At 45.8% G+C, this 14,476-nt stretch overlaps 1 protein-coding gene and 1 long non-coding RNA gene across 9 annotated transcripts in view; one reads left to right on the forward strand and one right to left on the reverse strand.

Annotated features, from left to right (window-relative positions):
* Positions 1–14,476, forward strand: part of Arhgap26 (Rho GTPase activating protein 26) — a 729,500-nt gene that overhangs the window by 316,805 nt on the left and 398,219 nt on the right. For 2 of the 7 annotated variants that reach the window (XM_052742064.1, XM_052742065.1), the window contains exon 1: positions 10,533–11,029. The exons of 4 other annotated variants lie outside the window; for them this stretch is intronic. In XM_052742064.1, the coding sequence (XP_052598024.1) occupies positions 10,876–11,029 (154 nt within the window). In that variant the 5' untranslated portion in view covers positions 10,533–10,875. Of the gene's footprint in view, positions 1–10,532; positions 11,030–14,476 lie in introns of those variants that run through there. One more of the 7 variants, XM_052742066.1, reaches the window with a different exon arrangement.
* Positions 2,161–14,476, reverse strand: part of LOC128112759 (uncharacterized) — a 41,385-nt gene continuing 29,069 nt past the window's right edge. For both annotated transcript variants that reach the window (XR_008219147.1, XR_008219148.1), the window contains exons 4-5: positions 13,952–14,150; positions 2,161–3,268 (exon numbers count right to left, since the gene is read on the reverse strand). This is a non-coding gene — a long non-coding RNA (uncharacterized LOC128112759). The remainder of the gene's footprint in view (positions 3,269–13,951; positions 14,151–14,476) is intronic.

The following is a 14,476-nucleotide window of genomic DNA, read 5'->3' on the forward strand; positions in this document are numbered from 1 at the left end:
ATGTGTATCATTTGTTGCTTTTTGGTTGTTAAACAGTTTCTCATTGTCATTTATCATTCCTCTCATTAAAAATAATTAGGACTAGATGTTAATTGCTTTTCTAATTTATATCTAGAAAACCAAGCTATGCTGCTATGTGAAATAGGCCTTCCTCAAAGGCACTCAAAGACTGGAATCTGTACCTGGCCTTGGATTGCTAAAATTCCTTCCCAGGGGAAGACGCAAGCCACATCATCTACTCCTTTTCCTAAGGTCCCAACAACAAACTGAGGCACAATTCTGCCAAAGTTCATTCTGAGGAAACCAATGAGTTTGTAGGCTTCTTTAAAGAGCACAGGAGAGGGGTTGCTTACATGGGTGTGGGTGTTCCTCCCTCACCTTATTTTCCAGATCACACATGGAAAGCCTTTCCTCAGCAGGGATGAGGGCTTCCCTGTAGTTGCATAGATGGAACCCCTTCCCCATGCAGACTTATATACTCTAGCCAAGTGGTTCTCAACCTGTGGATCTCGACCCCCTTGGCAAAACCCCAGTCTTTAAAAGTGTTTACATTACAATTCATAGCAGTATCAAAATTACAGTTATGAAGTAGCAACAAAAATAATTTTATGGTTTGGGGGTCACCACACCATCAGGAACTATATTAAAGGGTCGCATCGCCGGGCGGTGGTGGCGCACGCCTTTAATCCCAGCACTCGGGAGGCAGAGCCAGGCGGATCTCTGTGAGTTCGAGGCCAGCCTGGGCTACCAAGTGAGTTCCAGGAAAGGCGCAAAGCTACACAGAGAAACCCTGTCTCAAAAAACCAAAAAAAAAAAAAAAGGGTCGCAGCATTAGGAAGGTTAAGAACCACTGATCTAGCTGCTTCCTGGACCATGTGCAGTTAAAGGCAGCATTGTATACAACAGGTAGTAGGGAACAGCTGGATACTCAGCTGAGGGTCTTATGACCCTCCCCACCCCTCTAGTCAAGAAGCCCAACTGGGATGATCCTTTTGCAAAGGGGCCAATTAAACTCCCCAAGATAGGCATTTATTGGCTCAGAGGACAGTCACTCACAACACCTTGCTATATCATTGGTCCATTTTCTTTTATTTGACTAAACCAGAGATCAACAAAAGATGGCCATGGACTGGTTCCAGTCTGTCCCTACTTTTGTATGCTCTGGGAACTAAGAGTGGTTATTGCATGTTAAAATGGTTTAAAACAAAACAAAACAAAAAACCAAACAAGAAGACTATTTTGCGACACATAAAAATTGTGTGAAGTTAAAATTTCAGTGTCCCCAAGCTTATTGGAAGACAGCCACTGTGCTAATTCATTTACATATCATCTGTGGCTGGTTTCATGCCTCGGTGTCGGAGTTGAGTAAGTTTAATGGAAGAGCTGGACCTTCCATGTCTTTATGGGAGAAGTTTGCTGGCCACTGGCCTAGTCTGTGAAGCTGTCCTGGTTTCTTGCTCTTTCTGATGCAGATCACAGGGCAGGGCCAGCACAACACCCGGGAGTCTGAGCTCTTTTTCACACTTTTGAGTCAACAGTAAGACAAAGAACAAATAGAGTTGGAATGATAAATAACATTAATGCTAATTTTTCTGAAGAATTTTTAAAGATGTGTGTGTGTGTGTGTGTGTGTGTGTACCATGTGTGTGTGGGTGCTGCCTGAGGTCAGAAGAGGATACTGGATCTCTTGAAGAAACTGGAGTTAATGGTTGGTGTGAACTGCCTGACGTGGGTGGGTACTGGAAACTGAACTTGGGTCCTCTGAAAGAGCAGGAAGCACTCTTAATGGGTGAATCGTCTCTCCATAAAGAATATTTTTTAAAACTAGCTACCTTCTTCATTCATTATCTCATTTAAAAAGGGATGTGTTTACTAATGCCGAACACATGGACATTATATAATCCCCAAACCAAACCCAAAACCCCAAACTCTCTTGCAAATGGAATATACTTAGTTTCATGAGAAAGTCATCATATTGTCATTGTTTTTCTCTTTTCAACAGGATCAAAGCAAATGAACTCCTTTCTGGACTAGCTCAGCTCATCGGAGCAGCTCTGGGGAAAACTAAACAAAGCGCAAAACAAAGTGGGGCGGGGTGGGGGGAAAAGGGGGTGAACTGGGGGGAGGGGGTGGGGAGAGGAAAAAAATGAACAAATAAGCTTAAAAAAAGTCAAAATGTTTTAAAAATTAGCTTTTAAGTGGGAAAATAAAAGTATGCTGGTGATGGAATGCTTTAGTGTGAAAAAATGGTTTTAAAGTCAAATTTCTCCAAAAATGAGCATTGGATAATCGAAATCTAATGATGATGCCGGTGTACGGTAGCACATGCCTGCAATCTCAGCACTTGAGAGGGGGAGGCAAGTGGCTCACCGCGAGTTCGAGGCCAGCCTGGTTTATCTAGACCCTTTAATACAGTTCCTCATGTTGTGGTGACCCTTCAACCATAAAATTATTTCCATTACTACTTCATAACTGTAATTTTGCCACTGTTAGGAGTTGTAATGTAAACACTTTGAAGACAGAGGATTACTGAAGGGGTCACGACCCACAGGTTGAGAACCCGAGAACCGATGCCATCGATGGTTCAAGGACAGCCAGGGCTACGCAGCAAGACCCTATCACAAAAACGAAAGAGAAAAAGAAAGGCAAAACAACAAGGTTAAAAGAAACAGGATCATGGGACATTCTGGAAAAGAGATTCAAAGAGGAGTAAGGTCACAAATCAAAGAAGTCCGTCACACTGCTTCCTCGCCTGGCAGACATCTCCTATGGGCCGGGTGTGTAGACACAGGGCCATTATCCCACTACTGTTCTTTTCATGTCCTACCTCTCCACAGGCAAGACGGATCAAAGAATACTTTGTCCCTTGAAGTATTGCCCTGTTTTCTCCCAACCAGGATTTTTCAATAAACCTGGGTACTACCTTATTGTGTGACTTTTCCTGGTGAATGTGAAAAAAAATGTCTATTTCAGATAGGGCTATCACACACACACACACACACACACACACACACACACACACACACACACACACACAAATTCTACCAAGTCCAATGTAATGAACCAGCACGTTTATTGGGATTACTTATATCATCAGGAAAGAGACAAAAGACCATGATTACTCAAAAGCCTAAGCAAATGACTGCTTTAGCTGGACACATCAGAGTTCTGTGATCAACACAGGCAGTGTGGAGATAGACTCCCAGGAAGATTCTCTGTTCTGCCACTCACTGGTCAGGTGACTCCAGGTAGTTCAGTTCAGTTCCCTCTGTAACATGAACAGAAGATGGTAGGAGGGTTGGTAGGAGACTGGGTTAATATTTCTCAAGTATCTAGAACTGGGCCTAGCTCATAGCTGAAGTATATGAGTGCTTTTTCAATAAATGACTAATGGGCATTAGATAGAAATTAGCAGACATGCTGTACATAGTATGAGTCATTAATTTCTTGAGGAAAAAAATGTTACACAAATGCTGTCACTTCACTTAAAGAACTATGAGCCAGCCAATAGCATTATCGAGATGGATTTAACTTTTCTTTCCAGGAAAATGAAGATTTCATGTTCTTTCATCAGTTGCTTTTATACAAATTGTAAGTTCTCACATTTAAAGCCTAGACAGAGGCATGTGCAATTTTCTTTTTTTTTTATTAAGAGATTTTCTATTCATTTTATATACCAACCACAGATTCCCCTGTCTTCCTTCCTCCCACCCCCCAGCCTTCCTTCCAAACCCCCCATTCTCACTTCCTCCAAGGCAAGGTCTCCCATGGGGAGTCAGCAGAGCCTGGTACATTCAGTTGAGGAAGGTCCAAGCCCCTCCTCCTTGCACCAAGGCTGCACAAAGTGTCCCAGCATAGACAGTAGGCCCCAAAAAGCCTGCTCATGAACTATGGACCAGTCTTGATCCCACTGCCTGGGGGCCCCCTAAACAGTTCAAGCTAAACAACTGTTTCACTTATCCAGAGGGCCTATTCCAGTACCATGGGGGCTCCTCAGCTATTGGTCCACAGTTCATGTGTTTCCACTAGTTTGTCTAGTTGTCTCTGTACTTTTTTCAATCATGGTCTCCATATCTCTTGCTCATAGAATCCCTCCTCTCCTTCGTCAGTTGGACTCCTGGAGCTCCGCCTGGGACCCAGCAGTGGATCTGCTTCCATTAGTCACGGGATGAGGGTTCTATGATAACAGTTAGGGTATTCAACCATCTGATCACCAGAGTAGGTCAGCTCAGGTATCCTCTCGATCATTGCCAGTAATCTATGGAGTCATCTTTGTGGATTCCTGGGAAGCTCCCTAGCACTCTGCTTCTCCCTATTCCCATGGTGCCTTCATTTGTCATGGTATCACTTCCTTGTTCTCCCACTCTGTTCCCATTCCAGCTTGAACCTCGAGCTCCCCTAAGCTCTCTTTCCCCCGACCCTTGCCCTCCATTGCCTCCCCATCCCCAGTTTGCTCATGTAGATCTCATCCATTTCTCTTGTTGGGCGATCCCTGTGTCTTTCTTAGGGTCCTCTTTACTAGGTAGCCTCCCTGGAATTGTGAGTTGCAGTCTGGTTATCCTTTGCGTTACATCTAGTATCCACTTATGAGTGAGTGCATACCATGTTTGTCTTTTTGAGTTTGGGTTACCTCACTCAGGATGATTTTTTCTAGTTCCATCCATTTGCCTGCAAACCTCATGTTTTTCTTTGCTGAGTAGTCCTCCATTGTATATATGTACCACATTTTATTTATCTATTCTTCAGTTGAGGGGCATCTAGGGTGTTTCCAGGTTTTGACTATTACAAATAATGCTGCTATGAACATAGTTGAGCATGTGTCCTTATGGTATGATTGAGCATTCCTTGGGTATATGTCCAAGAGTGGTATAGCTAGGTCTTGAATATTGATTCCCAATTTTCTGAGAAACCGCCATACTGATTTCCACAGTGGTTTTACAAGTTTGCATTCCCACCAACAATGTAGAAGTATTCCCCTTGCTTCACATCTTCTCCAACATAGACTGTCATTAGTGTTTTTGATCTTGGCCGTTCTGACAGTATAAGGTGGTATCTCAGAGTCGTTTTATTTGCATTTCCCTGATGACTAAGGATGTTGAGCAATTCCTTAAATGTCTTTCGGCCATTTGAGATTCTTCTGTTGAGAATTCTCTGTTTAGCTCCATAGCCCATTTTTAAATTGGACTGTTGGGTATTTTAATGTCTAATTTCTTGAGTTCTTTATATATTCTGGAGATCAGCCCTCTGTCAGATGTGGGGTTGGTGAAGGTCTTTTCCCATTCTGTAGGCTGTCATTTTGTCTTGTTGACCGTGTCCTTTGCCCTACAAAAGCTTCTCAGTTTCAAGAGGTCCCATTGATTGATTGTTGCTCTCAGTGTCTATGCTACTGGTGTTATATTTAGGAAGTGATCTCCGGTGCAAATGCATTCAAGACTACTTCCTACTTTCTCTTCCATCAGGTTCAGAGTAACTAGATTTATGTTGAGGACTTTGATCCACTTGGACTTAAGTTTTGTGCATGGTGACAGATATGGATCAATTTGCAATCTTCTCCATGGAGGCATATGTAATTTTTGATATGTCTGGGATATAATACAAAATAAAGTCTGGAAACACCTGTTATATGACAATTTTTTCCTGGGGAGACGCCACACACATTTCTACTCACCCCAGATAGGAGTCCATGACAGACCAAAGTACGAATATCACCAAAGTCCAACTTGGTGAAACCAATGAGTTTTATTGGGGTTATTTGTAAGAATATATGGGTGAAGGGTCACCGATAGGAGCAGAAATGATTCAAAGACAGCTGCATCACCAAAGCCCACCCTGGTATAGGTGGCAGCACACAAAATCTGGGAACCTTGAGCACACTGCACAACCTACAGACATCTCAACAAGTAGGAGAGTGTCCCTTCCAAGTGATTTAGGTGGTCTAAACCTCTTCTAGGCAGCTTGGCTGGTTTCTGCTTTTTCCAGGCAGCTGGTCTGGTCTCAGAGTCTTCTTTGCAGCGTGGCTCATCTGAGAGTGACCCTCAGCAGCTTTACTGCTTATTCTGAGAGGATGGGGCCTAGAGAATCTGGTGAGTTTCAAGGACTTCTTGAAGCTATTTTGAATTGTTTACCTCTCTGCTTAAAGAGCCTTCCTGCAGGATGGAATGTTTCAGTCAGGGAGGAAACTGTTATACAACACCCATTTCAAGGTGTGATTACCTTTGTTACAGGCATATGTATGGAGATAGTGGTTTTGTTTGTTTGTTTGTTTTTGAGAGATACATTCTAAGCTTGAGCTAAGCTCTACTAGTAAGCTGTGAAACCTTAGATATCTTACTTCTCCAAGCCTCAGTTTTCTTGTCTGTAAAATGGGGATAGTACCTCAGTTTCCCTTATCTGTAAAATAGTGATAATAATAATATCCACTTTTCAGGATTGTAATGAATGTTAAATGAAATGTAATGAAGTGTTTGACACTGTTTCTACTACACATAAGGATGTGTAATTTGTATGTATGAAAATGGTCCATAAATTTTAACAAATACTATGTTCATGTAACCATCATCGTAATTGAGATACAGAACACTTACATCAACCAATAATCATTATTTAAAAATCAGAACACTAGTGTCTTATCCACAATCCCAAAGAGAAGATACATAGGACATTGGCCATAAAAACAGTAAGTGCAAATTAGAATCATGAAACCATGGGAATGCAGTGGTAGGAGAATTGATCTGGAGGGGCTGATGAAGAGTCGTGAGTACTGCACACTGCTGCATCTGCCTGTGCAGTGTCAAGCCCCTCCATCTCCCATCACAGCACCTTGCTTAGCTGTATGTGTATGGGAGGGTGTGGGGGGGCGAGGGGGCACCAATTCCCCAGTGCTCCATGTGTTTGTAGGGGATCTGTTCTATCCTTGGCTTCAATTTTATCACTCCTGCTGCAGTCTTAGGAAGCAAACTCTCTGTGGCTAATTCTTTTTGTAGTACTAGGACAGATGAATCCAGGACCCTAAAATATACAAGACAAGTAAGTACTTTCCCATTGAGTTACAGCACCAAGACCCTCCATCCTTCTTTTAAAAAATTAGAGACAGGGCTTCAGTACTTTCCTTGAGCTGTCCTTGAACTCATTCTGTAGCCCTGGCAGGCCTTGAACTTCAGATTCTCCTCAGCCTACTGGGATTATGGGCCTGTTCCACTTAAAATTAATTTTTCTGAATACAAATTGAAGCTGAGAGAGTCCCTAGAGAATGTAGCCACATAGTGACTGAGGAGAACTCAGTGGAAAGTGCTTGCTTAGGGCGATAGTCTGTGTTCCATCCACAGCACCAGCTCAGCACCATTACCACCACCACCACCACCACCACCACCACCACCACCACCACCACCATCATAACCACCAAAACATAAACAAATGAACCAACCAAATAAACCCCACAGCAACAGAGGTTCAGCTCGATGGCCAGAGATGCTCTAGGCTGGTGTCGTTTCCTTTTTTCATATGAAAGTCATTGCTGACCTTAACATCTCTCATCTATTTTCATATCTCTTTCCTGTGCACTCCTCCTATTGGCAAACCTGTCTGTGTCTTTGAAGTCTCCTTCCTTGTGGGGCCTGCCTGCTTTCCAAGAAAGACACAGGCATACCCTCTATGTGCAAAAATTTATATTCAGTATTGCTGTATTCATAATACTGCCAAAAGAGTAGGAAGTCATTTGCCAGGGCTCTAGAATGAATTTACAAGACTCTTATCTATTATCTACACACTTACATATTTGTGAATGGCTGTAACAAAGACTTAGGGGCTGCTTTTGCTGCAAGTACCAGCTCTTCACTCGGGCATGCAGAAGCTCAGAGGTGCCCAATGGGGAAATGTAAACAGTATTAAAAGTTATCTCCCTTGCTGCTGGTCACCTTGGAGTCTAGTTAGGGTCAGCAGATGCTGATGGAGAAGCATTTTGTGGCAGGAGTTGTGGCTACCTCCCAGGCAACAGCAATTTACTTAATGCCTGAGATAAGGATCAAATGGAGCACAGTTCACTCAAGGCTGTTTGTTTAACTATGTATGCTTCCTGTCTAATGCCTTTGGCTCTTTTCTATGTCATCCGAGAGTTCATCAGTACCTCTGAAGACAGGTCTGTTCCTCCCTTATTCTGGGAATAGCTATTTTTTCTCCCCCATCATTTTCTCTATTTATGTTTGGGCGGGGGCATTAGGGAGAGGGGCAAGTGGCAGGAGCTGACTTGTTAGGGCATGCATTAGACCTGAAGCCTAGGACTCCAGTAACATGCCTATATAAATTTACATGCTTGTTAGTATATTTGTGGCACACAGACTGATGAACCATTAACTGGTTCAGGCTACATAGTACATTGTAGACATTAATTACACGTCAAAAAGTGTAACAGTACCTATCACAAACTGAACAAACGACAGTGAATGTATCACTTATTTATACATACATATACTGTTGAATGCATATTTGCCTAATATTTCTCAACAAGATTAAACAAATAATAATGTGTCTCATTTTGTTTCATTCGTTTAATATTTATTGAATACTACACGATATGCCAGGCCTACCATGGCAGAATGTGTTATTCAGAAATGGCCAGGACACTATTTCCTGTTCATGTCATTCTATATAGATGTACAGTTGGATCCCCTCCATTTTCATTGGTGTGAACTTGTGACTCTTGCTTGCAGCCAAGGAAGGCAGTAGAAGGGTGTGACTTTCATGGTAAGGTCACTAAAGGTGATGGCTTCTCCTTGTTTGCTGCATGCTTTGAGGAAATTTAAATCAGGTCAAAGAGAAGACACACAGAGAAGCCTCCAGTCTTCCTGAGGAGAGGCAAGAGTCCAGATGATGAACCACTGCTCCAGTGTCTGTCACTGACTGATCACAGTAGAGACTCCAAGCTGGATCCCTAGTCTTCACAGGGATGGTCAACATCTTAAAGCTGAAAGTTTTGTGTGATACACTATGTAGCAATAGATAATCAGCATATCCACCTTTAGGTACTCAAGATAAGCCTTATAAATGGATTTACTTTCATGGAATTTCCATTCCAGATTTTTCTCATCCATAGCAAGGAAGGAATGACTGTTTTCAGGGTCTAGTTACCTATTGTTTATCTGCTATCTGGGCCTGCTCTCAAGCCTGGCTTTGTTGTTTCAAATTATGAAATTGATCACATTCATTCATTCGTTCATTCATTCATTCAATAAATACATCAATTAATTTCTCACACAAGGACTCTTTTTCTGACACTTTGGAGTCTGAAACTCTTCTCCATTGTTTCCAAGCATCTAGGGCTTCCATCCTAACATCAGGCAACAAGGCTGTTCCCTGGCTGTGGCTCTCTCCTTCAGAACAGAAGTAGTCAAGTTCTTTCTGGGCTCCTGGTTCTATCCTGAGTCTAGTCCTGTGTCTACAGTAGCAGACCGACTGAAAACACAAAGAAACACCTCCCCACATTGAAGGTGTGTTGTTAGTTACTGGGCAGAAATAATTTAGCCAAAGACAGTCCCTATTCTCTACTGTTCACCATTCAGTTCTAGACACTGAGACCCAGCCTACCAAATGCACTGAACGAGTTCTCGTCAGTTTTGACTCCTGTGATTGGTCACAGGGAGGGTGGTCACCCTGAAGGTGAAGAGGGATGCATTCATGGGCTACACACACATACTTTATCAGGTACAGCAGCACACAGTGCACATTATCTGTTCTTAAATACTAGTCTCTGTTCTAGCCGATGGGAATGCAACACCCGACCAAAGAACTGCGGCGGCACGTGCCCTCGTGAAGCTGTGCAGCAGCGAAGGACGACAGACATTGGACAGAATTGTGTAAAATGGTGCTAGGAACGCAGCAGGAAAACGAGGTGGCTGAAATTCTTGCTAAGGACGTGAGGACCTTCGGTGGGGGGCAGCCGTGGGCGGGTTTTGAGCAGAGTGGCCACGAGGGGGACGAACAGTAGGGGGCGAGAGGACTGCAGGCAAGGAGAGTTGGTGATTTAAAGCAGCAAACACGTTCTGCTTGACTGGAAGCCCGGCGTGCAGAGCTCCGAGCGCTCAGAGTTCTCCTGGGCAAGGGGTTGTAATTTGAGTGCAAGCAGGAATGCTCAGGAGTGTCGGGTGGGCGGAGGCGAACAGCAGTTCTCATTCGAGATTTTTTCCTGCTTGACACACCTAGGCTCTTCGGCTCCCTAGATTAGCAGACGGTTCATTTCAGGCTCGGATTAGGGCCGCACGGGGTGGGCCAGGTTCGGGTGGCGGGGGCGCACCCACCCCGGAATGCAGCCCGGAGCTCCAGTTCTGCAACCATCGCTGAGCGGGAGGGGGCGGGACTTGCTCTGCGGACCTAGTGGTGGTGTGGGCTCCGCCCCCATGCTCAGGCCCCGCCTTCAGAAAGCTTTGATTGGATTAGAACCGCGGAAGGGCCGGGCGTCCCCCGGGCGGCCCTGGGGGTCGGGCAGAGGCAAGCCCGCTGATTGGTCCTGCAGGGGATTAGGTCATCGCTAGCAGGTTCGGGCGCCCCGGACGCCGGCGGGGCGGCCGAGGCTTCTGTGAGAAGGCGCTCGAGGCTGCTGAGGAGCGAACCCGCAGAGGAGGCGGGGAGGCGGTGGCCGCGCTCGTTCGCTTCCCGGCGCCGCCAAGGGTCCGCCGCCGCGCCTCCAGCCCGCGTGCCGCTCGGTGGCTCCTCGCACGAGCACCCGCGGACCGGCTGAGTCCCCGGCTGCCGTCTCGAGTCTCCCGCTCCCTCTGACCCCGCGCGCGGGGCGAGCCGGCGCCACACCTGTGGAACGGCCGTCGTCGCGGGTGTCCGCCGAGCAGCGCCCGAGGCGCGTCCCCTCCGCTGGGCTCCACGGGCAGAATGGGGCTCCCGGCGCTCGAGTTCAGCGACTGCTGCCTCGACAGCCCGCACTTCCGAGAGACGCTCAAGTCACACGAAGCGGAGCTGGACAAGACCAACAAATTCATCAAGGAGCTCATCAAGGACGGGAAGTCGCTCATTAGCGCGCTCAAGAGTAAGTGTCTGGAGCAGCGCAGGAGGGCTCGGGGCGGCGGCGGCATTTGGCTCCGGGTTGCCCGCGCGCGCTGCCGGCTTTCGTCCCCCCTCCCCGGGGCTTTGAGTGACGGGTGTCGATGCTCGTCCGAGGCCAGACGGATTTGCGAAAAGAGCGAGTCAGTGGCCTCGGAGGAGTCTGATCGCCGCCCAGCCTCGGCATTTGGGGACGGCCGGGAGGTGGTCGGTCGGGGTGGCACTCTGGGCTGGGTGGGTGTGTTCGACACAGGTGTCTCTGGCCTGAGGGCCAGATCGCCCAGTCGGCGGTAGCCTGCTGGGAGACCCATCGCTTCTACGCTTCCACAGCTCGGTGTCCGTAGGGGTCGAGTGGCTCTCCCCAGGTGCCCAACCCGTTGCCCAGGCTTGGGAATGGAGCATGCTGAGGGGGCGCTGCCCATCCCTGGGAAGGGGAGGGTGGTGACTGCTTTGAGCTCTGCAGGAGCCCTGCACACAGCTCCAGCCTGGTCCGGACTGCTGGGCTCTCTGCGTTGGAGGGATTGGTTAGCTGTATGTATTCCTGGGAGCATTGACAGTAATCCCTCGACATAGATCAGTGCGGTGTACGTGTGCAGGTTTTGATTCTTGTGCTTAGCAGAAGGTGACAGCAGTGGGAGTATAGAACCAGAGTGTTCCTTTACTCTAAACTGTGGGCGAAGGTTTAAAAATAGAACGAACACATCCGTCTTTCTCCTTCTCCCGCTCCCTTGCTCTACCCCTGCCCCCTCTTCGGCTATCCTTGAAAACTCAAAAGGCTGAGAGGGGATGTCCTCAGCCTTCGCTCAGAAAAGAGAAGTTTAAGCTCATCTTAAAGGTTCCCTGAGAGTCTGTGAAGCCATTTTAAAATTTCTTCCTCCTTTTGGTACGAGGGGTGTGTGTGTGTTAAAATTTTCATGCCACCTAACTTTTGCAGAGCAAGCCTCGAGTTTCTCCTTGTGGCCAAATTAGAGCATTCTAAGGGCGAGAAGGGTACCTTTTCATTGGGTTCATTTAAAAATAGTTCAGGCGATCTTTTCATTTTGATCCTCAGGAAGTGGAGGCAGATAGTGGGAATTGTCTTCGACTCTTTACTTTTCCTGTCTCTGTGATGGGTTTCCTAATGGATGACATCTTTCAGCTAAGAGTGGTTGCCTCACCAGAGTAGGATCCAAGCTGTGAGAATGGTCTCCAGAATGGTTCTTCAAAGAAGGGCTTACGGGCCAAGATGTCACTGAGTAAGCCTGTTGCTTTTAAAATTGAAGAGTGGGAGGATGGAATGTCAGGGCAAGTGCCAGTCTTCTGGGGGTGAAATAAAAGCACAGGGCAGACGTCAGGAGGCTTTCCAGGGCAGAGTCTCTGCAGGAGGCTGAGACTTACCTGAGGGGGAGGAACAGACTCTTCTGTCAAAGATCAGGGCCTGCCTTGTTTCTGGGAACAAGTGACCTCTAGTTTGATGTAAATTTGGGGTCCACTTAGAAGTTGGGTCTGGAAATTTTGGTTGACCTTTATGTCTGCTTTCTTTCTTTCTTGGAAACAGGGTTTCCTCGTACCCCAGACTTGCCTAAGCTCATGATCATCCTGCCTCAGGCTCCCAAGAGTGCTATGATTAAAGGCATGCTTCATACCTTCATGACAGACCTCAGGCTAGCTTTAATCGATCCTCTGCTTCACTCAGCAAACATAAGAAATGCCTTCTGTTTGCTGGGCATTGCCCTGGATACCAGCATGTAGCACTGATATTTGGGTGCCCCTGTGGCTACAGAGGCACAATACTCTGTGGCAGCCATGATTTATCTGTGTGTTAATCTCATGTATCTCTTTTGATTTTGCAAATGAGAACACCGGCTTGGGGAATCACTGGCCCAGAGTTTTTGAAGCTGCATGGTCTGAGACAGAAATGTAATTCTCGCAGTGCTGAACTCCAGTCTGTTCTATCCTTCTTGCCCAGAATGGAGCCTGCAGGACCGGACCTGCTAGAATTTGGACTTGCATTTTATATCTGAGCATTGACTCTGAGGAAGGTGTGTTGGGTGACTAGCAATTTGCCTTCTCCTATTTCTGAGGAGCATGGATTCATTAGATACTAAGAACCATTGCAGTGTTGGGATGGATCGGCTCTGTGACTTGCTGGAAAGACTGATGCTAAGCTCAGTATACTGCTCTTTCTTCATCCAACTTGAGGACTAACTGTGCCCCTCTGCTGCTACTGACTACTGCTTCAGCAGAGCGTGTTACTGATGCGACCTCACTGACTTCTTAAAACAAGTTTTCACATCATTTTAGGTATTGAGTTATCATGAGGTACCTGCTGCTTTGTACACCATATTAGTTCCAGTATAGTCATTTTCTTCAATAGATCATTACTGTTAATGAAAAGCCAGCGTTTGTCCAGTACAGCTTAAAAATAAATACATAGTTATGTCCAGTTATAAAGTTAGCACTGGTTTTGTTTTGTAACTAGTACTTCTACAGATCTCTGGGTTCAGATTTCCTTTGTCTGTATATATAATCAGAGGTAATAGACATGGCCTCCAGGAGTTGGCAGAGTTTGTCTACATCATTTTAATGTTGCCTCTACTTTGTGAATGATGACACCAAGCAGCCAAGAAGTCGGTAACCTGTCCAAGGTAAGTTCAAGGTATTCAAATACAAGTTGTCAAATTCCAGAGACATGGCACTTAACCCCACTTAATAAAGCAACGTTGTCATCTAGGTTAGCCCAAACCACAAGCCTCTCTCGTGTTTCTTTTTTGAATTTGCTTCAGAATCTGCCAAAATCTCCATGAAACAACTCCATAAAAACGAAACCCTTGAACTCTATCTGGTTTCTCCATCCCTGGTATAGACACAGAATCTAAGCAACAAAGCATGTCAGGACACATTTTTTTTTAAAGAAAGAAAACCTTACTATTTAGAGAGTCCTCTTTGGTGTGCAGTTGAGCCTTGTCAATTCCCAGTCGTTACTGATGGTGATTTGTTCTGATCTTTTTTGAGTGGTACTCAGTTACCCAGGACTCCTGCCTCTCACTGGCTTGATTATTCTCTCATTCTCTGATCATTCTCAGCCAAGATGCTTTGTGTGTTTAGGTCTTGTTTTCCTTTTCATTCTGTAGAAATGATAGAGCATGGGTGAGCTTTGGAGTTTCCTGGGTTCAAATCTTGACCCCACTGCTTATTAATTGTTTGACTCTGGGCACCTTACTAAGTCTGAGCTTCTCCTTTGTAAATGGAATGGTCACACTGACCTCTCAGAGACTGAAAGACACAGTGAATGTTAAAACAACAGACTAAAACTGCCACCACTAACAGCAACACTTGGAGCATGGCCCTTGGCACCTCTCCCTTAATTTCACCAATACTACAGTGTGCCAGCATTCAAGGTTGTCAGGACTTGGTGCTTATGAAAACCAAAGGGGCAGAGGTACATGTCAGC

Source organism: Peromyscus californicus, unplaced genomic scaffold (genome assembly GCF_007827085.1).
Source record: "Peromyscus californicus insignis strain IS unplaced genomic scaffold, ASM782708v3 Scaffold_17__1_contigs__length_78620276, whole genome shotgun sequence".
Classification (NCBI taxonomy): Eukaryota; Metazoa; Chordata; class Mammalia; order Rodentia; family Cricetidae; genus Peromyscus; species Peromyscus californicus.